Consider the following 21,836-nt stretch of genomic DNA (forward strand, 5'->3'; position numbering starts at 1 on the left):
TGAGGAGAGTTCTCTAAAGGCATTGGCTGGAATGAGAACACTTGAAGTTTGAAAGGAAAGAGAGAGAAATGGGGAGCATTCCCCACAATAATAGGTTTAAACCCAAACACAGTTCAGGTACTCATCCTGGTACAGCAACCAGTAAGGACCAGGGCACAGAAATGAGCAGCACTGACTGCCCATCCTGCCCCTCGTGGAGGATGGGAAGGCAATGGGAAAGGAGGCGGAAAGGCAGCAGGGTCCTGTTGTGGGCCTGGGTCAGGACTGAGGGGGGACAGCACACTGAAGGGGGAGCGCTAAGGGCTGTCACTGGGAAATTTAACTGCCCTGCACAGGCGGTTCAGTTCCACACGCCAGTTTGGTTCACACTGTGGTCCAATAAGTCATTGCACAGCAATCTTGGGATAACACTGCGGCTCCCCAAAACCACCCAGGGACTGCGGGTGAGTCACGGCAAGTGCTGAGAGATGTTAATGCTGATCCTGGGAGAAGGATTGTTCTTGGGCCTTGGGCCGGTGTGTGCTGCCCACACAAACCATACACACTCTGCACACCCACAGTACACAGTGTACACACACTGTGCGTGGATACACACTCTGCACACCTACAGCACACAGCACACACACACTGTGCGTGGATACACACACTGTGCGTGGATACACACTCTGCACACCCACAGTACACAGCACACACACACTGTGCGTGGATACACACTCTGCACACCCACAGTACACAGCGCACACACACTGTATGTGGATACACACTCTGCACACCCACAGTACACAGCACACACACACTGTGCGTGGCACTCGGACCCCGGGAGTTTATTCCTTCCAGGTACGTGTTCCCCAACGGCCGGCCCGGGGCTCCTTCAGCCTCCAGCCCGCCCCCGAGGTGCCGGACAACCCCGGATCTTCGGGAACAAGGTCCCGCAATCCCGGGGGGTCCCTAGTGTCCCCCCGGCCGGTGGCAGCGGGACGCGCTGGCATTGCTGTGCCCAGGCTCCCCTCGGCGCGGAGCTCCGCTCCCGGCGCCGCTGCCGGTCCCCACCGCCCCCGCCGGCGCCGCTGCCGGTCTCGCCCCGCCCCGGCGGCGCCGCCGCCAATGGGGCTGCGGGGCGGGGCGCGGGGCACTCCCGGTGCCCGGGACGGGACGGGTTCCGACCCGCTCCGCTCCACGCGGGGCCGCCGAGTCACTCGTGGTGCGGTGCCGGTCCGGCTCCGCGTCCGCGCCGTGTCTCCCGGTCCCACCGCCCTGCCGGTCCCGGTCCGTGCCGTGCCGTGCCGCTAGCACCGAGACAGGTAATCCGCGGGGGTCGCGCACCTGCCCGCCCGTTCTCGGCGGTCCCGGTCCTCCCCGGTGCTGGTGTCACCGCCGGGCGGAGGAGGTTGTGGGGTCGGGGGGACCGGCGGGACCTGCGGCGGGTTCCGCTCCCGGTAACGCAGCGACAGCGGTACACGTGGGCTGTAGCCGGCTCCGTGATCACCTCTGACCGCCGGCGGTACCGGGCCAGGCGGTACCGGAGCGGTGGGTGCGGGGGATGCGGAGAGCGGAGCCGGGGGATGCCGGGGGGAGATGCGGGACGGCCGTGCCGCGGCGGAGCCCCTGGCCGGGACGTGCCCGGGCATATCCCGGCACGCTGCCGCCTTCCCCGAGAGGGCGGCGGGGGGCGCCGGCGGGGCCGCGGGGGCTGCCCGGGCTGCGGGGGCGGTGGGCGAGCCGGGCCGGCGCTCGCCGGGGCGCGCCCACGGCCGGCACCCGCGTGGGCGCTGCCCCCGCACCCGTCCCGCCGCCAGCCTCGCCTCGGCTGTCTGCAGAAACGAGCAGCTGCCAGATGCGGGGGTCGCTAGGCTTAGGTTGTATATTAGGAGCAAGTTTTTCCCCAAAAAATTTCTGTCCCCGCCACAGGCAGTGATGAAGTCACCGTTTGGGGAGATTTAATGGACGCGTGGATGCGGCACTTGGGGACGTGGATTAGTGGTGGCCTGAGCAGCGCTGTGGGAACAGTTGAACAGTTGGACGCCATGGTCTCCGTACGGTGGTTCCCTGATTATTGTAGGAAGATAGTGAAAGTTACTAAGAATTAAATGTGAGGCAAAAACCAGACGGAAATCCAAAGTTTTATGCAAGTTGATAGGCGCTTTGGAGGTGTTGCTTGAGATACCTGGTAAGGCAAAGTGTGGGTTTCGAAGGTAAGGCAGCCCTAACTTGGCAAAAATCGCCAGAAAGTGGGCATTGTGGCCTGGGGACTCCTGCTGTGCGCTAAAGAGGGGTGACAGCAGCCCGGAGCACTTCTCTCCCACTCGAGCATCAAGCAAATACAGGTCCCCAGATAAAACAATCAGTAGGCAGTTGTGTTCTTAGAATCTCGTTTGGGAAACCTGCTGATTTCCAAGCCACGTGGAAAGCCTCAGATTCCACCTTTTTTGCTTCTGTCAGGAGCCCTTTGCCCACTGGAGTCCCACTGCTGCAAAGGTTCTCCCAGCATAGTTTGTAGCGCGAGGAGATGAGGAGACACTGCCTGGACCAGAGTGAGGGAATGGCTGAGCAGGAGCTGGAGCTGACTGTGGCCAACCATGAGGCATGCACTCATACTTTCCAGATAGCATTTTTTCCCCTGCTTTTCACTTGCAGCTCTTATTTAGGATTTCAGCTCTTTGTTCTTAGGTTCCAATATATACAAGTGTCTCATCTTGAGGTATGGTGCTGCCTGGCTGTGCCAGTCAGTCCTGCAGCACAGTAGAAGTCTGTAGTGTGTGTGCTGGCTCATGTGGTGACATGGAAGAGCCACTGCTGGGGTGTGGGTGTCTGAGCCCCTGAGGGTGGGTCTGGGCACCTCCTGTCCCAGACAGGCAGAGACCCATGGCTGGAGGGGACAGGGTCCGTGGCTGAGGTGGGACCAGCCCCCACCCCATCTCCTCCTGGCCTGCCTGCATCCCTGCCAGTCCCCTCTGCCCCAGTACCTGCTGGGCAGATGGGGAGAATCAGCAGCACTGAAGGTTTCACTGATTGCTTTCATTTTGTACCTTTTCACTTCTTATTTTCCTCATCCTTGTTTTCCTCCCAGAATCCTTTAGCTGCACACAAAAGAAATAGATTGTATTCAATACAGTCTAATTTTTTTTTTAATTACACTTTCACAGAGAAAATACAATGGCTGAGCTGTAGTTTTGTCACAGGGTGGATGAACTGCAGCTCATGCTGTGGCTCTGCTGGAACCATTTCATCTCATGCAGTGAAACTCATTCACCAGCTCATGGCTTTGGTATCTTAAGGGCTGATGCAGTGCAGAGAGCCCATTCTGATCTCCTGCATAGGCAGGATGTCTCTTTAAGGCAATAAAATAGTTCTTAAAACAAATCAGAGATGTTTTTAAGTTAGATCTCATACATCTGGGACTGGTGCCAGGAGATTCTTCTTCCCCTCAACCTCCGAGTACATCGGTACTGTGCCCCATGTATACTCATGGTTACTGTGTCACCTTTATATTCTCTTGTGGCAGATACAATGTGTAGCCCTGGAAATGTCAGGGGGACACTATGTGGTTCCCAAAGAGGTGGGAGTTGTTGGTTTTGGATTTTCCTTTAGCCTCAGTAAGAGCAGTTGTTTCAGTCAAAAATTAGGTGATCCAAGGTTGCTGCCATACCAGGGCAGTGCCAGGTGGTTTAGATGTGTCTTCCATGTACAAATCAAAAGTCTTGGGTCTGGTCGTGTTGAAATAAGAAGTACAAAGATCCCCCAGCTTTGAATTTCATGCCTGATATTCAACCAAACGTTGGTTCCCTATATTGTTACACTTGAGCAGCAGCAGACCTGCCCTGTGCCCAGTATCCTGCTGGCACTTTGGGTATGGCTGTCTCCCCATCTTGAGTGATTCCATCATCCTGGCAGACGTCCTTGTGCTTGGAGCAGCTCTGACACAGGATTCCTTTGGCCTGTGTAACTTTCTGTATTTGGCAAACTGCTTTAAACCGGGTTCTTATGGGACGGGGGCTTTGAGGGCATTGTCTCAGCTGCAGGCCCTTGGAAAGGCTGTGAAATTCTGTACATATATGAGAAAAAGTGGCAAAGTTGTGTTCACAGGATAGCTTCACCAAAAACTGTGCTGGTTTGGGGTTTTTGGTTTTGTGAAGTTTTTTTCACCTGTGCTTTTTTCCTTGCATTACAACACTTTGAAGAGCAGGTAAAAATCAGCCCTTTCCATACTCTGGTATCTGGGTTCCTTTCCTGATGCCTGCAATTCTGTTTCATTCATCTTGTGCTGTTATCAGGGGCAAAAGCCTGAACCAAACTCCAGGCCCCTGACCTGCTGGTCATTCTGAAGCAGTTGGGTGACACCTGCCCGGTGTGCCAGCCCCCCAAAGGAGCTGTGAGCTGGGAGACACCTGCCCAGTGTGCCAGCCCCCCAAAAGTAGTTGTGAACTGGGTGACACCTGCTCAGTGTGCCAGCCCCCCAAAAGGAGTTGTGAGCTGAGTGACACCTGCCCAGTGTGCCAACCCCCCCAAAAGGAGTTGTGAGCTGGGTGACACCTGCCCGGTGTGCCAGCCCCCCAAAAGGAATTGTGAGCTGGGTGACACCTGCCCGGTGTGCCAGCCCCACAAAAGGAGTTGTGAGGTGGGTGACACCTGCCCAGTTTGCCAGCCCCCCAAAAGGACTTGTGAGCTGGGTGACACCTGCCCAGTGTGCCAGCCCCCCAAAAGGAATTGTGTTTCATTCATCTGGGACCTGGCTCTGTGCTTTTTGTTTTCCCTCCTGCGCTCAACCTGTAGCTGAACCCTGACACCAAACCCTGTGCATCTCCTGGGACAGAGACACTGGGATCACCACCTTCTGAGATGGTGCCAAATCTTTGATTCCCTGGTGTCAGGAACCTTCATGCTAGGTCTAAGCTGTGCCCGTGCCCCTCCCGAGGTGCTTGCAAGACAGATTTAGTCCCTTCAGCTCCTCTTGGCTGCTGATCCTGTATCAGCCATGTGCTGCGAGCAGGAGCTGCGTGAGGGAGGGTGACTCATGTGCTGTGCTCGCCTGGGCAGACCTCATCTCCCATGAATCCCGAGCCCAGCCAAGTGTCCGCTTCCAAAAGGCACCGGCAGGGAGTGGTGGGATTAGGCAGAGGAGGCAGAAAAAGCCTGCAGAGGAATGCTGCTGTGGGAGGGGAAGGAGTTGTACAGGAGGTGTTGGGGGCCCTGTAGATGATCTCCCCACTGCTGCAAGAGCCTTGCAGGGCCAGACATCTGGCCAAGCTTCCCTCCCAGAGGACAGCTCTGGTTCTCCTAGGCAGTTCAGGCTGTTTCCTTCAAAAGGTGTTCACTATTCCTCATGGGTGTTGAGAACTTGGTCTCAAGGCAGGTTGAACAGTTTCTCTCCTGATTTTTCTGCATAAGGTAATAGGAAGGGCAAAGTGGAGATTGGACTAGTGAAAGTGGATTTTATTTATTCCCTGTCATCATGGGAAGAAGCCATCTAGAATCTGCAGAAATAATCAGGCAGCCCCAAAACGTCAAATAAATTGCTCAGTTTTGCAGCTTCAATCTCAATTGCTTGCTCTGATTGAGATGCTGGTTCTGTGCTGCCCTTTGAGCCACCTTTACTGACAGTGTGGCCCTGTGGCTCCTGGGCTGGTTCTGGGCTCACCTTCTGCTGAGCCATTAATGCACCTCGGGCAGGCTCTGGAGGGTGTTTCAGAGGGAGGTGGGAACTTGTTCTGCTGGCACACAGCAGACCACAGGTGTGTGGGTGTGTGTGTCCCTTTCTGTTGGGGGTGTAGAGTGTGTGTGGAGCCATGTGTCCTGTTCTGCCAGGGACACATCAGCCACCAGCATTTGGTGCTGTCACACTGGCCTCGTTGGCCAGAGCTGGGCTGCTGGATCCTGAAGCTGGGGCTTTGCTGAGCCTTTTCCGGGGCTTTGTTGAGCCTTTGCTTGGCACCAAGCTCTCTACTGATCGTCTCTGGTACCCAGAGCCATGGCTGGGGCTGGCAGAATCCACTGGTGACCTGAGCAGTTAGTGGTCAGTACTTCAATACTGTGACTAAAATTTCATTTGCTGCATTGTGAGGCTGTGAGATGACAACAGAATGTGGCAGCTCATCACCAGCCTTGCTGGGAAGTCTGGGACTGATAGAGCCATGTGGAAGGAGCCAGGAATTACCTCCTGCCCAAGTCCCACCCACAGTGCTCAGCAGTGTTGGCTGCTGTCCTGGCCAGGTGGAGATGGCCCAGAGATGGGCACTCTGCTCATCCCAAATGTGTTAGGGCTGGCTTTGATCACTCTGCCTTCTCTTCCTCTCGTCCCCAAGCTCCCCTCTCCTCTTCAGCACAATGGCCTGCCAAGAGAGTGAGTACCTGGATGACCAGAAGAAATGTGTCCCCTGCAGAAAGTGCATGCCCGGGCAGGAGCTTTCCAAGGTAAATTGACTTCTCTGTAAGGAGCAGAAATCGTCATGGGTGGCACAGCTGGGTTAATCCTCTGCCAGCCTCTCTTCAGAAAGATGATCTTAGGTCCCAGCATGTTGGGAAGAGCTGAGGCTTGGTAGAATGGGATGGTGGATTGTTTCACTTACCCTGGTAGCAGGGTGAGACAGAGGAAGCAGGAGGTGGTGAGGGATTTAAGGCAGCACAAGGAGCAACTTAATTTCCTTTTTTGCTGGTGGAAGTCTGAATTTCCTCTGCTCTGTTGCTCCAAGCAAGGTCACACTGCATGGCTGGGCTGCACATGGATGGGTGCCAGCAGGACCCTGCTGCAGGGGGTCCCAGCCTGGCCTCAGTGGTGGGAGGCTTGGATTAATGGCAGGCAGCAGGGTTCCCCTGGTGGTGCCTCCTGGGCTGTGGTGCTGCTGCAGCTCTCCAACACCCAGGGACCCCAGCTGGGCAGCAGACGGGGTCACCGAGTGTCTCCTGGGAGCTGCACTGCTGGTGGCTGCTCTCAGCTGGGTTCTGAGCACCCCCCATGCACGGTGGCCCTTTGCCCCCAAAGAAGGGACACTGTTTCCCTCAGAACCATCTGGAACCCATGGCAGCCCTCACCACAGCCGTGCCCCCAACCTCGTGCCTTGCAGGACTGCGGCGACGGCAGCGGCGGGGACGCGCAGTGCGTGGCCTGCCCTCCCAGGAAGTTCAAGGACCGCTGGGGACATCACGGCTGCAAGCCCTGCCTGTCCTGCGCCCTCATCAACCGCCTGCAGAAGTCCAACTGCACCGCCACGGCCGACGCCGTCTGCGGGGAGTGCCTGCCGGGGTGAGCGGGAGCACGGCCACCACAGCCACACCTGGGGCAGGCAGGGAGGGGCTGGGCACAGGGGCCTTCACCTGAGGCCACCCATGGTCCCAGGTGGGACCTAAGAGGAGCCTGGTGGGCCAGGGATGTCTCTGCGAGGACACTGCTAATGACATAGAAGTCAGACCCATCTGGTGGGTCCTGTTGTAGCTCCAGAGGAGGAAAAGTGAAGGCTCACGTAAACGAGCTGTGAAAGAAAACTTCCAGACTCGCTGTTCTGTAGACACCAGGGTGGCTGAGCCCTGGAAGATGAAGTGTTGTAGACCACTATGGTTACTAGTCCCCAAAGAGGGGTTTAAGGGTTTACTGAAATGAAATGGCTGCATACAGACAGCCCGTGCCAAGCCCAGGTGCTGCAGACACCTCTAGCCAGCAATGGGCTCCAGTGTATGAGTCTCTTCTCAGACTGAGCTGTAGCTGGGGTGTTCCCAGCCCTGTAGGGAGCTATTAACCATTAAAATTCACTTCAGCAGATGTGGGGGCGGAGGGGAGGGGAGGGGAGGGGGGGCTGTTGGAGAGATGTTGCTTCTTAACAAACGTCTAGACATGAACAAGTAGGTGTGGTGTGGCTCCAGCCTGTTGCCAGCCAGGCAAGAGTGCAGGGTCAGCTGTGCCCCTCTGCTGTGGGGTAGGTGGCACAGCTGGCTGCACAGCCAGGGTGCTGGGAGCTGGTGGGGCCAGGCAGTGCTGAGCCTGCGTGCTCTGTTCACAGGTTTTACCGGAAGGCGCGGCTCAGCGGGCAGCTGGAATGGGAGTGCATCCCCTGCACCAAGCAGACACCATCCTCCGAGCCACAGTGTAGGTGTCCCCACGCTGCTGGGGTGCTGCTGGGGTTGGGAGAGGTGACGTGGGCACAGGGGAGCCGCAGCCCTGCTGGAGGAGGCACGGTCATAGCATGTGAGGAGGGATGGGCAGGGAAGGGGTGGTCCAAGCCTTGGAGATTGGCTCCAGCGCTTTGTGGATGATGTTTGCAGGTCGGTCCAGAACAAACCTGGTGAGGGTCGCTGTCCCTACTGTACCACCCCAGGACACAGCCCTCCTTGCACTGACCAGCAGTGCCCTGGTCATCATCGTCCTGGTGCTTCTGGCACTTTCCATCATCTACTGCAAGCGATTCTGGAAAAGCCAGTGCCAGAGAGGTGAGTTGGTGCTGTCCTCCCTGCTGTGCCATTCACCTGTGCCTGTGGGCTATTCTTGCTGTATAGAGCACTGCTGAATTCACAGCACAGCGACCCAGCTGTTCCTCAGCTCAGAATAGACACCTCATCCTGCTTCTCATGCCTGCAGGACCTCTCGTGTGCTTTACCTGCTCAGTGACACGGAGGAGCCTCCCTCCTCCTTAGGGCCATGAGGAGGAGGAGGAGGAAGTCATTTCACAGTCAGAACTGGCAATCCTCCCTTCTGAAGTTTTTCTGGTTGAGTGGCTCTTTGCTGCAGAATGAAGAGGGCTGTAGGAGTGGTGGCCAGGGTTGGGGCAGGACGGCATCCAGCAGCATGCCAGGGAGCTGCTGGGCTCCCAGCTCCTCGCTGGCAGACATACCACAGGGCTGAGGACATGCTAGGGAACTGAGCCAAACCTTTGCTCAGGCTGCTCCTTCTCTATCCTCCAAGTCTTCCTGAGGACTCAGAACTTCTCGGGCCAGCGAGCAACGTTCCCAACTGCAGCAGCACCTGGCAGGTTCCTGTGTGAGGAGCAGATGTCTGGACCCTGCTGCCTGGGTGTGAAGAATTTGAGCCCTTGCTACAGGCAGGCAGAAGGTACCTGCTCTTGCTGCCTTCCCAGGGGAAGGGAGGGTGGTGCTGGGCTCCAGCTCACATGGTGCCAGGATGAGAGACTGAAGGATGGAGCTGGAGGGTGAGCTTCACTGATGCGTGCTGGTTTCTGGTTCTAGGCCCCGTGGAAGCGGTGCAGTTCATTTCTGACGGGGAAGCCGTGGGTCTCCAGCTCCCCTCTCTCCAGCCAGAGATGGACTTGCCACCAGCCATGGCAGCCAGCACTGCCTCCAAGGCCCAGCTGGGCAGGAGCCTCCTGGAAAGCCAGCCCCTCATCCGGGCCTCGGGCCATGGCGACTGCCTGGACGGGGTCCTGCCGCCCCCCACACCCAGGCAGGGCCGGCCGGGCACGGTGGAGGCCCTGGCCCCCCTCTCCTCCTGTGCCTCCGAGATGCAGCACAAGTGGCCGCATGCACCCGTGGAGTGCACTGAGCTGGACCTCCAAAAGTTCTCCACCCAGGCGGAATTTGTGGGTGGTGAGCGGCTGGAGGACGCAGCAAGCCGGGCTGTGAAGAGGATTCCAGCAGAGAGCGGTGGTGGGGTGCAGGAGGGGGCTCATCACTTGCCCATGGCTGAAATCCCACCAGGGGAGCAGCCGGTAAGTTCCTCCTGCCTTATCACTCCTCAGAACTATTGCCAGTTGCCCAAGGCTCAGGCACAGAGGCTGGGCTCGACATGGGGTAGGAACATGGACTGAGCTATGTTAATATGGGGTGGTAAGGCTCGGGGGGAAGCGCCATTCCCTGAGCCCCTGTGAAGGCCCTGGGAGCAGAGCCAGGCATTGCTGTTCTTAGCAGACTGCCACCAACCCTGGGGTCTTTGTCTCACCAGGTGGATGATGCCCAGAGCCTGGTGACTCAGATCAGCAGCACAGCCAGTGGTAAGTGGCCTTCCAGTCTCACCTTTGGACTCCAAGTACGGGCATATCAGAGGCAGGTTCTTGGAAGGGAGCTCCTCCAGGAGCCCATCATGTCCCCACCAGGGACTTACCTGACTTGTGGCTTTTGGTGCTGGTCCACAGGGTATATTTTCTGTGATGCTGCCTTGAGTAGCCTGTGGGCAGGTCACCAGTTACCAGCTTCCCCGGGACTGAGTCAGCTCCATGTTGCTGAGCTCTAAAAGTGATGTTGGAGGAGATATCTTCCCTGGCAGGGTGGCCTTTCACCTGTTCAGCAGGGCCTGAGGCTGGAGGCTGGCTGTTCTCTTTGCCCTTTTCCTGTTTGGCTAGGATGAACACTAACCCAGCTCCGCTGTGTTGCTGCCCCCAGGTCTCCCGCTAGCAGAGCTGCCCCATTCCTTGGTGCAGTCTCTTGCCTTCTTGTTGGACCCTTCCTTGAACGGTGTGAAGAACTTCAGCCACGTGGCCCTGGAGCTGGGGCTCATGCCCCAGTTGCTGGGGCGGATTTCGGGGTTTGAGCAGCTGGTGGCACACTTCACCTACGCGGGAGCCGCAGTCACTGTCCCGCTGCTGGCGCAGGCGCTGCAGCGGCTCCAGCGCTTCGACGCCTTGCTCCTGCTCTGCGACCACTTCACGCTCAGCCCCGCGCCGGACCGCCAGCGCTAGGGCACACCGAGGGAGGCAGGAAGCTCCATGCACTGTTGCTCCTGTGAGAGAACATCCAGTGGCCTGCAGTCACACGACCTCCCTGGTGTGCATGGCAGGAGCACACAGAGGTGGTCTGTGCATCATGGAATGGACATGACAGGGGTGTCTCTGCACAGGGGTTCAGGAAGCACAGCTGTGCTTTTCCCTGCTCCATGGGGGAGGGCTTGCTCAGGCCCCTCCAGAGACTGGTTTTTCTCTAGCTGTGACACCCTTCTCTGTCAGTTGCTGTGCTGTGGTGCCCTGGCTCTGCAGTGAGCCCTGTCCTGCCCCACTGTTGCCATGGGGCTCAGTGTCCATGGGCAGTGCCCTCCTATGAGCCCAGCCATCTCCTCCCTTCCATTCCAGCTTTCCTATCCTTCCTCTGGCCCGTGCTCTGCTTTCCTGGGTGCCAGTTCCCACTTTCTCAGTTTACTTTTCAGTTGCTTCTCTCCCTCTGTGCTGCGATTTCCTTGGCGGAGGCCCTGGCCATGGCCGATGTGCCGGGCTCCAGCCTTTGTACCTCTGTGCCACCCTGGCACCATCCTCTCGTGCCCATTTGTGGTGCAGTGTCACATCCTGGCGTGAGTTTCAGACTGACTCCCAGGATGAGCTGACTTAAGCCCTCACTGGGCTGTGGCTGTTTGCCACGGGCAGGTGCTGGCTCACCCCAGCCCGTGGCTGTTCACTGCCCATCACCTCCAAGGCTTTGCAAACTGCCTGTGGTGGCACAGGGTGTCAGGGGCAGGGACACTGCACCGCGGGTGGCAGCTGGGGGCTGTGGCTGTGGTCACAGGCAGCAGTGACATTCCTGTGCCAGCCACAGCAGCAGCTCCTCCAGAAGCTCCTCCTCTTTTAAAATAATAGTTTTCTTTTTTTTTTTTTTTCCCTGCCTAAAAATGGCCTGATTTCTCATTCCTGGGAGTTGCTACTGGGAAGGGGGACACACCCTTCTACTTGGTATTTCATCCTGGGGGATTTGTCATAACTTGCCATGGTCTTGATGTCGCCAGTCGCCCCAATTTCAGTGTTGTGCCTGAACCTGGGGGCTGCAGGCAGCTGGGGTGTTCTCTGTGCCCTGGCCTCTGGGGCTCTGCTGGTGGCCCTGGACAGGAGTGGGGCTGCAGGAGCACGTTCCTGAGCGGGGCACAGCAGCACGGGGGCGGGCAGGCACTCGGGGTCAGGGGCAGAGCAGCTGCTGGCAGGGCTGTGGCTTCGATCCCTCTACACGGGCCATTCACTGAAGAGTTAGACCCTGTGATCTTTGTGGTCCCTTCCAACTCAGGATGTTCTGTGATGTGGTGTCACCCTGGCTGTCCCGAGACAGCATCACTGGGGCCGAGCTGGTGGCACTTGCTTTGTCCCTCACTGCCTGCCGATGCTCTCTGCTGTCCTGCCTGTCACCGGGGTCTCAGCCCAAGCCGGTGGTGTGGTGGTCACCAGCAAGTGGCACTGTTACCCTGCCTGCTGGCCCCACCCAGGCCCCTCGGCTGAGCCCAAAGAATTCTTTATCTGACCACAGGACCTCAAAGAAGCAGATACCCTTCTAGGAAGGCAGACTTCCCCCACACCTCGGGGAGTAATAGCTGCTGGTGTTTCCTTTCCTTGTTTAAAGATGTTGGGGCTTGAACACACCCAGGATGTGCTCAGATAAGCAAAGGCATGGGCAGTTTGAGCTGGACCTGGTACTTTCCCTCACTGCTTGTTTCTTCCACAGTCAAGGTCGTTTTATTGCTCTTTGCTCTCCAAGACCTACAGCGTTGAACTTTGAGCCATCATGGGGCCAGGATTAGTCAGACTCTTGCTGCACTCTTGGCCTGTTAGGGAGTGTTGCTATAGCACACACAGCCTGGGGCCAGGGATTTCCTGTTTGAGGCTTTTCTGTGGCAGGGAGAGTGCTGGGTTTAATCACCTCACAAAATCCAATAAATATTTAATCCCTCTGTGGACATAGTCACTTCCAGTGGGAAGGAAAATAACTTCACCCACTGCCTCTGAGTAAGAGCCTCCCTACAGCTTAGCTTGCTGTCCCTGGCTTTGAAGTTGGAGCTGGACTGGGCAGCTTGCCCTGTGTGTTCCTGTGTCACCAGTGCCACCAGCGTGTGGTCACTTGGAGTGCACAGAGCAGTGGCAGGATGGCAGAGCCAGCCCACCCCTGTCACATGGCAGTGCCAGGAGCAAGAGATGGGCAGGATGGGCTGTTAAATTGGAGCTGTGGATGATGGGGACAGTGCACAGGCATGTGCTGCAAATTTCTTCACATGCTGGGCCAGTCCATAGGTGTGCCAGGGGAGCTCTGGGCCAGGCAAATGAAGTGAGGCTTTACTTCATTTGTTTGAGATTTTTTATCACTTTTATAAAGAAATCAACCTCATTTTCTTGATAGCTTTTAAGGTAAACTTATTTTTCAATTGTTTGATGTCTGAGCAATATTACTTATGGTCAAAACTCACCCCGTGCCATGAGGGTGCAGCGCATCGGGGGTGTGGGTACGGGCCATGCCATACAGGGTCTGTAGGGTCGTGTGTGCCATGCCACAGCTCCTGCCCCTCTGGTGCTGCCCCTCAGGCCCAGGCTGTGCTGCCCAGCACTGGCTGGCAGGAATGTTTATGTGTGTTTGGCCTGTTCTGGGTTTCCCCTCAGAGCTCCACACGTGGTGCAGGTCACACTGGCTGGTGCTCCAGCAGGGCTGGGCACTGCACAGGAGCATTGCAGGACATGGCACTCCAGCAGTGAGGCTCCCCCAGCTCCCCACTCGCTGTGCTCATGGCAGGCACCTTCCTTCAGCTGCAGTGACAAAACCAGCTGTGTTTACAAGGGCCAAAAGTTCAACAGGTAGCCTTTAGCCCACCCTAAGACCCCTTGGCCAGGCTGCCTCGAGCCCAGCCAGAGCCCTCAGGGAACCATGAGAGCCTCAAAAACAGGGATAATGCTGTGACTCAGACATCAGAACAACAGTGATCCCTGAGCAGGGACCTGCTTCACTGGGGAACCAATGGACTTGATACTTGACTTTTGCTTTTTAATAGTATTTTCAACATAGTACGTAGAATGTAAGGTAGGGAAATTCCTGTAGTGCTGGATCTCATGTCACAGCCTCAGGAAGCCATTTATGCCAAGCTGGCATGGCTCACAGAGCGGTGAAAGAAATGAAATAACTCTAAAATCTGTGCAAACTTGAGCTAGGACTGAACAGTGGAAACACTCCAGTGCAATGGGGTTTTTTTTAAACAAGTGATTGGTTTCCACACCAGTCTTGCCTGGAAGTCTGATTTGCAGAGGAATTTGTATGATAAGTTTAAATCCAGCCCTGTTCTGGGAAGCTCTTAAGCATAGACTTAAAATAGGCACATACTTCACTGTTGTTAAAGTGTTTATTCTGGTGAACAATTGGTGAACATCCCTCGGGTGTTGTTCCTGAACAGGGGCCTTGTGAGAGCTGTCCCTTCAATGTGCTTTTACAGAAATAGGCAATACTGAAGAAAACTTAGTGTTACTGATCTGGTCACACTTCTTGGAGGAGTCTGCAAGTGTTGGGGGAAGGTACCCCCTCTGTGTTGGATTATTTAATACTTCAGACTCTGGTGCTTTTTTAAAAAAATAATCACTACATTTCTGTAGCCATGGTTTACCCAAGGGACTACCTGTTGTATTTTATGGTAGATGTTATTTTTCTTTAAGGTTACGAATAGGTTATTTATATTTTTGTAAATTCTGTGCCATTATCGTTGTAATTCTGCTGTAGCATTGTTTCTATTGGGTTTGGGGTGTTGTCTGTGTTCAAATCAAGCAGAAGCTGAAGCTCCTGCCCGCTGTTAATGGAAGGGGGTTGGTCCCTCACATTCCTCCAGACCTGGTGCTCTTGAGTGATGTGTGTTTGTAGTTCAATAAATTTTGGAGCCATACACGGTGGCATTTGGTGAGTTTTGATTCCCCTCGGCATTGCTGCGGGGCCCCTGCCCGCCTGCCTGTGGGGGCTGATGCTGCAGGGGCCAGGGGGGCTGGAAGGTCCCGTCTGGCAGGGCAGGCAGTGCTGTCAGAGGGATGCTGCAGCAGCCCAGGGCGTCAGCCTCATCCCAGTGTGGGAACAGGCAGGAGGGGCTGGAGCTGGTGGTGCTGGGTGGGGTGGCCGAGCTCCTGGGCCTGTCCTCTCAGGGCCTGCCCCCACCACAGGCATCAGCTTTAGGTTTTACATGGGTTTAACATTCTCCCGAGTGGCCAAGTCTCAGGTGTGGTTCACTGCATGGCCAATGAGACGCAGGGGGAGGCAGAGATCCCTCAACAATGCCCAAGGGTCTCCCATTCCCAAAGCTTTGCTGAGGAGCAGCTGCTGTTTAAGCTCAGTAATTACAGGCTTGTGTAAGCCTATTCATGCCCTTATACTGGTATGTTTAAAATAATTATTAGCATGAATGGTGTTTTCTGTTCTAATTAAAGCTATGATACTTGCCCAAACTCTGGCAGGCTCTACGAGTGTTTGCAGTGCTGCATCCTGCCTGAGGATCCCCATGCAGTGAGGTGTCTGCAGCCCTGGCTGCCTCTGTCACACCACAGGGCAGCAGCTGTGGACAGCACAGCCTCTGGGGTCAGAAAAGCCACTCATCCACCACCAAACACAAAGCTGTGGCAGTGGTGGAGGTACTCAGCACCCACAATTTCCAAATAAGCCTTTTCTATGGAGCGTGTGGGTGCCTGGAGCCTGTTGTCACAGCCCAGGTGTTCCCAGAGTCTGCCAGGGGTGATGATCCCAGTGTCCCTGCCTGCACCGGCCCAAGGCTGTGGCCCTTCCGTGGGTGACCTGAGCCCAAAGCTCTGCCTGTGCCTGTCACTTGGCTGAGGCCACTGGTACTGCAGAAGGAGAGGGCCAGAAGTGTCTGTTGGGAGAGCAGCTTCCTGCAAGCTTGTGGGATGGGAATTCAACATATGCCACTTACCTTTGAGTGATTCCTGCCCTGGGGTTGTAACCATCCAGCCTCTGCATTCTCAGCTGACTGGACATGCTGCAGTAGGCAAAAGGGGGGTGGGTTTGGTCACACCTCAGGTCTGTTCTGGAAGAACAGGGGTGCCCTTCCCATGCAAAGCAGATGCTCCCACCCAAAGCAGGAACTCCCAGTGATCAAGAGATTCACGCCCCCTCTTCTCCTCACCTCAGACCGCTTGTGTTGTCTGGTCTTGCCTTGTTTTTGGCTGAAGCCCAAGGAGCAATGAAAAATCAATCTTGTTCCCCTCAAAGCACTTGGGATTCTCGTACTTCATGCTGGGATAAGAGGCAGGGCCCGTGAAGCAGAGCTGGCAGAGAAGCACATATGCTCCATGTGAGGAGGCAAGCGTGTGGTTGAGGTGTGACTCCTTGGTGGTCAGAACAAGGCTGGCTCCCACCTCTGGTCCTGGTGCCGCCTCAGCCACTTCACAGAGAGGCTGGCAGCAGGTCAGGGTGCTGAGCTCCCTGTCCTTACCTCAGCTGCCTCCAGCAGGAACATCTCCAGCTGGGATGCAGAGCTGTGCAAAGGCACTCGCAGCTTGGCGAGCCTCCAGCTGCAGAGGGAGTGCCAGGGAATGCTGCTTGGCACACACCAGGCACACGCACTGGGCCTTCTCCTGAGCTGGCTTTGGAGCAGGAGCTCCCAGCAGTCACACCACAGCCAGCAGTCCTGCTGAGACACGTGCTCTGACCTATGGCAGGGGGATACTGAGCTCCAGGACGGCTTGGATGAATTGAGACGAGAGATCTCTGAAGGCTGCTCTTAGAATATAAGGTTTATTATAGAGGGTGAAAGGTCTTGCTTGGAGCTGCCAGACGCAGCAAGGCCTGAGGGAATGGGAGAGGGGAGAGACAAGAGGGAGACAAGAGGATGCTCCAGGAGAGGGTGGAAGTTCCAAGAGAGAGTCTGGCTCCTCAGAGACCCCTTATCAGGGGGCTTCAAGGTGGGCTGGAATAAGACTTAGGCCAATGGGGTCACAGACACCTGATGCTTCAGGGTAGGGTTACAGGTGTGGGATGAACCATACATTTTGGGGGTTGAGATAGAACAGTCCATTTGACTTTTGGACCTATCTGTAGGTAAGGGCGTTGTCCAACCAGTAGGGGGGATTGTTTTCACCCTGGTTGTACTATTGTAAATCTTTTGCCAGGCAATTATATTTATCCATCCTCCCCAACACTATGGGGTTTTGCTCTGAATAACCCCAGTGAAATGTGTGGGGTTTGGATACCTCACCTGCATGCCCTGAAATGCACCTGCAGAGCTGGGCACTGTGGCCCTGTCCTTGTGTGGGCAGGGACCTCTGAGCAGAGCTTATCTCAGACCTGCTGAGGTGAGACTGCAGTCACGGGAGGTCTTTGCCTCCTTCTCACAGGAGATCCCACTCTGTCCCTGCTCATGCCCTCCCCATCAGCACTGAGAGGCAAAGGGCGGCTGCTGGAGGGGGCTGGCCGGGGTGAGGAGGTGTTCCCACTGATGAAGTATTCCAGGTGGGATCCTGCTTGGAGCCACATTCATTAAGGAGCCCTGTGTTAACAAGGACTGCATGGCCTGTGGCAGTGGAGTCAGAGGAGCTGTCTAACATCTCCCTCGTGTGCAGGTTCTCGAGGCACAAAACAAGAGCTTTCACAGTTGCACTTTTTACTAAATCCCTGCGTTGGCTTTGGGCTGAGATGACCTGGACTAAGAACTATGTTTTGTTAAAACACTGATTGAAATTCTGTAGTTGCAGGGAGGGGATGGCTGCCCTTTTCTGTGCAGGAGAGGGTAAGCACACAGTCCTCAGGGGAGTCTGAGCTGCAACATTTAGTGAGAAAAGGGCAGGAATGAGACCGACAGCTCTGGAGTGCCTTGGTAAACAGCTTCCCAGCTTTCAGCCTTCATTTCCTTGCCTAACCCCAACCAGGAGGCTCACCAGTAAAGAAACCTTAAACACCCGCCCTCCATGTGCCCCTGGCCCCTTCACAGGGGCCGGGGGGACAGGCAGATAAATTTCCATTGCTAAAATTGAAGACTGAAATCTGTTAGAGAGACATGAATTTCCATACCCAAGTTCTTTCCTTCTCCACTTTCTTTCCCCACAGGTGGTGTTTTTACTGTTTCTTCTCTGATTTTCTCATTCTGTATTTCCCCCAGGCTTCCCCTGCACACTCAGTTCTTACCTCACCGTGTCTCTGCAGGACATGAGGGCAATCACAAGCAAAGGAAAACACACAATTCACAGCACATTATTGAATTGGATATGTTTGCCAGGAGGCAGAAATCTATTGTTCTTCTGTCTTTCACACTCACCTTCCCAACCTGTCAGTTCACTCACAGGGACTTCCAAAATGCAGCTGAAAAGCTCCACAGTGCATGTTTGGGACACAGAGTCCAAGGCTGCTGGATGCCTGTCCAGGGAGTGCCACCATCACCCACAGCCTCGGTGGGCAAAAAGAGCCACCAAACTCTGAAGAACTGGGCAGAATGCTTGGGGGAACATTAATGAGAGCAAACCATCTCATCTAGGACCAAACTGTGAGCAATATCCACCACCACAAAAAAAAAAAAAAAAAATCCTTTTTCTTTTTATTGGCAGCAGATGTTCATTTTTAAGGGGAAACAAATCCAGCTCCCATGCCAGAGCTGTGCTGGAGGCAAAAAAACAGTCTCCAGGGGCAACCTGATGCCAATAATTATTATTATCCTTCAAAAATACATTATTATCGCAAATGAAATTGCCATACTCCTGCTCTGAGCCTGGTGGTAAATGAGGTTTTTGAGCCTGGCCAGGCTATTTCTCTGTGACAATTCATGGGAGCTCATAACCTGGGTACAAGGCTGGTTTGCCTTCCAATGCAGCAGCATTAGAGATGGAATTTTAGCAAAAGAATAGTGTTTTTACAACCCCTTAAATGCCTCCTCACACTCCCCCTCATTCTCCTCTGAGCTGGCCTGAAGGAATTACAGGATTACAAATAAATACCCCAATCAAGTACAATAACAACAGAACCAACGTTCATCATTTCTTACCTCCTGCAGTTCATATTCACATGTTGGATCGAGGAGCACGCAATGCCCCAGGTCTGTGCCTTGGCCAGCTCCAAAGTCAGCCAGACACGAGCCCAGGCTGGGTCCCATCCTGCCCCAGCCCCAGGACATCTCCAGCGAGAGCAGGTGGGCTGTGAGCTGCTCCATGGTCTTATCCTGGTCCTGTCCAGAGAGTCTTCCCAAAAATGTGCCCCATACCCTCTGCCCTGGGCACCAAGAGGGTTGTGCTCCTGCCCTGTGCCACCTGTGCCATGGAAAGGCGTTAGAAATGGCAGCTTGGCATGAAGAGTCTGTGTGTGGACACAAGCACATCTATACAGACAGAAATGAAATGGGGGAAAGGCTCCTGTCCCCACTTTGTACAAGGAGGGGGAGCAGAGAACGTGTTGGCAATGCTCAACACTGCAGATAAGAAAATAGCACACTTGTCCTACCTTCCCCCTCAATCCCTCCTTCCTTCACAGTGAGCAGGAGAAACAAAGGAAAAACAAACAATTTGACAACTTGGCTTCACAAAGAAGCTGAGAATTAGTCAAGTGGTGAAGATATTCCCATTTATAGCTGAAATGCCTGAATATATTGCTAAATATTCATGGTCTTTATTAGCTCTGTTAATCATAACAGTTTGTCTGGAGAATGAATATTCTTACATCCTGCCCTGCAAGCTGTGCAAGACAGCAAAATACTTATATTCTCCTGAATGAAAGGCAAAGTAAGGCAAGTTAGTGCAATTCTGTTAACAGGGTGTGTCAAATTTAATAATGGGGGGTAAATTCATATCCTGCCCTAGAAACATGAACATAAAGAGGAAAGGGACACTGCATTAAAGACTTTATTTGGAGAGCAGCCATTGCCATCTCCATGAGGGAACAGTCGGCATCAGTCACTGTTCCTCAGCATGAGCAAGTGGTGGGTTTAATTCCAGAACAGGGTGGGAAATGGAGACAGTTAAATAACTGAACTCTGAAGAGTTCAGGACTGACAATGCACTGTGAAAGAAAAACTGAAATGGTAACAACTAGAACTCAATTCCTTTCCAGCCTTTAGGAGAGACTTGGTTCATTAACCTGAATGTGAAAGGTCCGAGCAGTGTATCACAGTTTAGAAGCAAATTAAACTGTTGAAAACAGCCCAGAGCCACCCAGCCTACTGCAACTCCCCACTGATGGAACTGTGGTAAATCCATCATGGATGTGATCCAGGCACTCCTTCTGTTCTGAATCCTGCCATGTTTGGCATGTATCACCAGCAAAAGGTCAAAATAAGCTGTGGAAGGAGAAGGAAGCTGCAAAATGTTAAGGCCATTGATTAATTGATTGCTTAATTCCCATGGAAAACTGCCTGAGGCAGGATGTGACTGCAAAAAAACATTGTCTGTCTCAAAAATAGGAACAAAATCTGCTGCTCTGAAACTTACTGCCACCATTTTTGTTAGGTATCATAAATTATCTCCTAACAGTGCACACAGTCTGGGCACCCAGAATCACACCGATGGTGGTGTTCAGCTTGGCTCCAAGTGTGGGTTTGAAATGGAAATTACTTCTGCAGTGCTGTAGGAACAGCAATAAATGGCCAAAATGAGGCTTTGAAAAATCCCTGTTGTTTCTGTCAGCTACACCAACTGCAGGTCCCTGCAGAGTGGAAATCCTGGAGACAGGAGACCACCAAAGTCCCACAGCCTGCAGAAAACAGCATGGATGGGATGCAGATGTGTGCAATGAAAGCATGTGGGAATGATATAGAGGATATAAACCTTTATGCTCTGAAGTCCCATTAATTGTGAAGTAATAAGAAGGAATTCCATTAATGGGGACGCTCCTTGTACTTGCCCCTTACAGTGTCCCATAAAGCAATTGGGTTTGTCTCCAGCAGATGATTAGATGGTCCAATCATCTGATTTTATAAAGCAATTAGATGTTCTCATCTGCCAAGGAGACTTTTATGGGCCTGTCATGGAGAAGTCTCTTCAAGAGACAGACTATTGTGTTGTACAACCAGACCTGGTTCCTGCAGAGCCCAGCCTGGGGCTTTTGGTGGGGGTTTATTACTATTTTTGCCCTCTCATGTCTGGTTAAGTGACAGCTGCTCTCCACTTCTACAGTCTGGCACTACTGAACTGAGCAGCATCACAGTGTGGGCTGTTGGGGGAATGAAACATCCTTGGAAACAAGGACCAAGTGCATTAATTCAGCCCTTATTACCAGGGCAAATAACAAAACACCAGCGATGGGGAGCAGGGCAGGAGGTGCTTTTGATCTGCTGCCTGTGGAGGCTCCATGCGACCTCCCGAGGGAGGGTTGGCTCCAGCACAGCCCCAGGCACAGCACCCACACCCCTTCCTGGTCCCAGCACAGCCCCAGGCACAGCACCCACACCTCTGCCTGCTCTGCCTGGTCTCAGCACAGCCCCAGGCACAGCACCCACACCCCTTCCTGGTCCCAGCACAGCCCCAGGCACAGCACCCACATCTCTGCCTGCTCTGCCTGGTCCCAGCACAGCCCCAGGCACAGCACCCACACCCCTGCCTGCTCTGGCTGCTCCCTCCCAGCTCTCCCAGCACAGCTCAGAGCAGCCTTTGGTCCCTGCTGCTGTCCCCTGCCCCATCCTGTCAGGGACCCCAAAAGAACATTAGTCCTGCTGCAATGCAGAAACCTGAGCACATCTGAGCAAGGAGACGCCTCCAGCCTACCTGCTCGGCTCAGACTGGGAAGAGCCAAGCACGGGGAGTGCTCTGGCATCACCTCAGGGGAGCAGTTTGGGAACAGACCCTGGAAGTGGGGTGGGGATCTCTGCTGAGCATTGGTGGGATAGAGCAGCCCGTGAAACGCCATTAGTCTTCAAAAGAAGTGCTGACTGCAGCCCGTGCCTGCTGCTAAACCTGTCCTCACTTGCCGCTATTCCTGCCTGGGCTCCATCCAAAGCCTGGGAGATCAGACGCGTTCCTTTCCTTGCCCACCGCAGTGCAGGAGTGGTGGTGGGAGGAGGCAGCGGGGAGAGCAGGCAGGGTCTGTGGGGACAGGTGAGTTCTTTGGGGGGCAGGCGGGGTCTGTGGGGACAGGTGAGTCCTTTGGGGGGGCAGGGGTGTCTGTAGGGACAGGTGAGTCCTTTGTGGGGCAGGCAGGGTCTGTGGGGACAGGTGAGTCCTTTGGGGGACAGGCAGGGTCTGTAGGGACAGGTGAGTCCTTTGGGGGAC

The 21,836-nt window shown here is 54.7% G+C and overlaps 1 protein-coding gene and 1 long non-coding RNA gene across 2 annotated transcripts; one reads left to right on the forward strand and one right to left on the reverse strand.

The window, feature by feature from the left end:
* Positions 1 to 1,097: 1,097 nt before the first annotated feature.
* Positions 1,098 to 14,534, forward strand: EDA2R (ectodysplasin A2 receptor). Its single transcript, XM_002189351.5, has 9 exons — positions 1,098 to 1,301; positions 6,300 to 6,408; positions 7,059 to 7,237; positions 7,989 to 8,074; positions 8,251 to 8,415; positions 8,888 to 9,034; positions 9,169 to 9,647; positions 9,881 to 9,929; positions 10,318 to 14,534. The coding sequence occupies exons 2-9, from the start codon at positions 6,322 to 6,324 to the stop codon at positions 10,611 to 10,613; spliced, it is 1,488 nt and encodes a 495-aa protein (XP_002189387.2). The 5' UTR covers positions 1,098 to 1,301; positions 6,300 to 6,321; the 3' UTR covers positions 10,614 to 14,534.
* Positions 14,535 to 15,412: 878 nt separating this feature from the next.
* Positions 15,413 to 21,711, reverse strand: LOC140684159 (uncharacterized). Its single transcript, XR_012055961.1, has 3 exons — positions 18,626 to 21,711; positions 15,779 to 15,920; positions 15,413 to 15,631 (listed from the first exon to the last, which is right to left on the reverse strand). It is a non-coding gene; the product is annotated as an uncharacterized lncRNA (long non-coding RNA).
* Positions 21,712 to 21,836: the final 125 nt, after the last annotated feature.

This window comes from Taeniopygia guttata, chromosome 4A (assembly GCF_048771995.1).
Source record: "Taeniopygia guttata chromosome 4A, bTaeGut7.mat, whole genome shotgun sequence".
NCBI lineage: Eukaryota > Metazoa > Chordata > Aves > Passeriformes > Estrildidae > Taeniopygia > Taeniopygia guttata.

What these genes read in the sequence shown, in the direction of transcription:
- EDA2R (XM_002189351.5), top strand. Translation starts at nt 6,322, where the DNA reads ATGGCCTGCCAAGAGAGTGAGTACCTGGATGACCAGAAGAAATGTGTC. An exon ending in TGCGGGGAGTGCCTGCCGGG is followed by an intron (nt 7,238 to 7,988) that starts GTGAGCGGGAGC and finishes CTCTGTTCACAG; the next exon opens with GTTTTACCGGAAGGCGCGGC. An exon ending in ACCATCCTCCGAGCCACAGT is followed by an intron (nt 8,075 to 8,250) that starts GTAGGTGTCCCC and finishes TGATGTTTGCAG; the next exon opens with GTCGGTCCAGAACAAACCTG.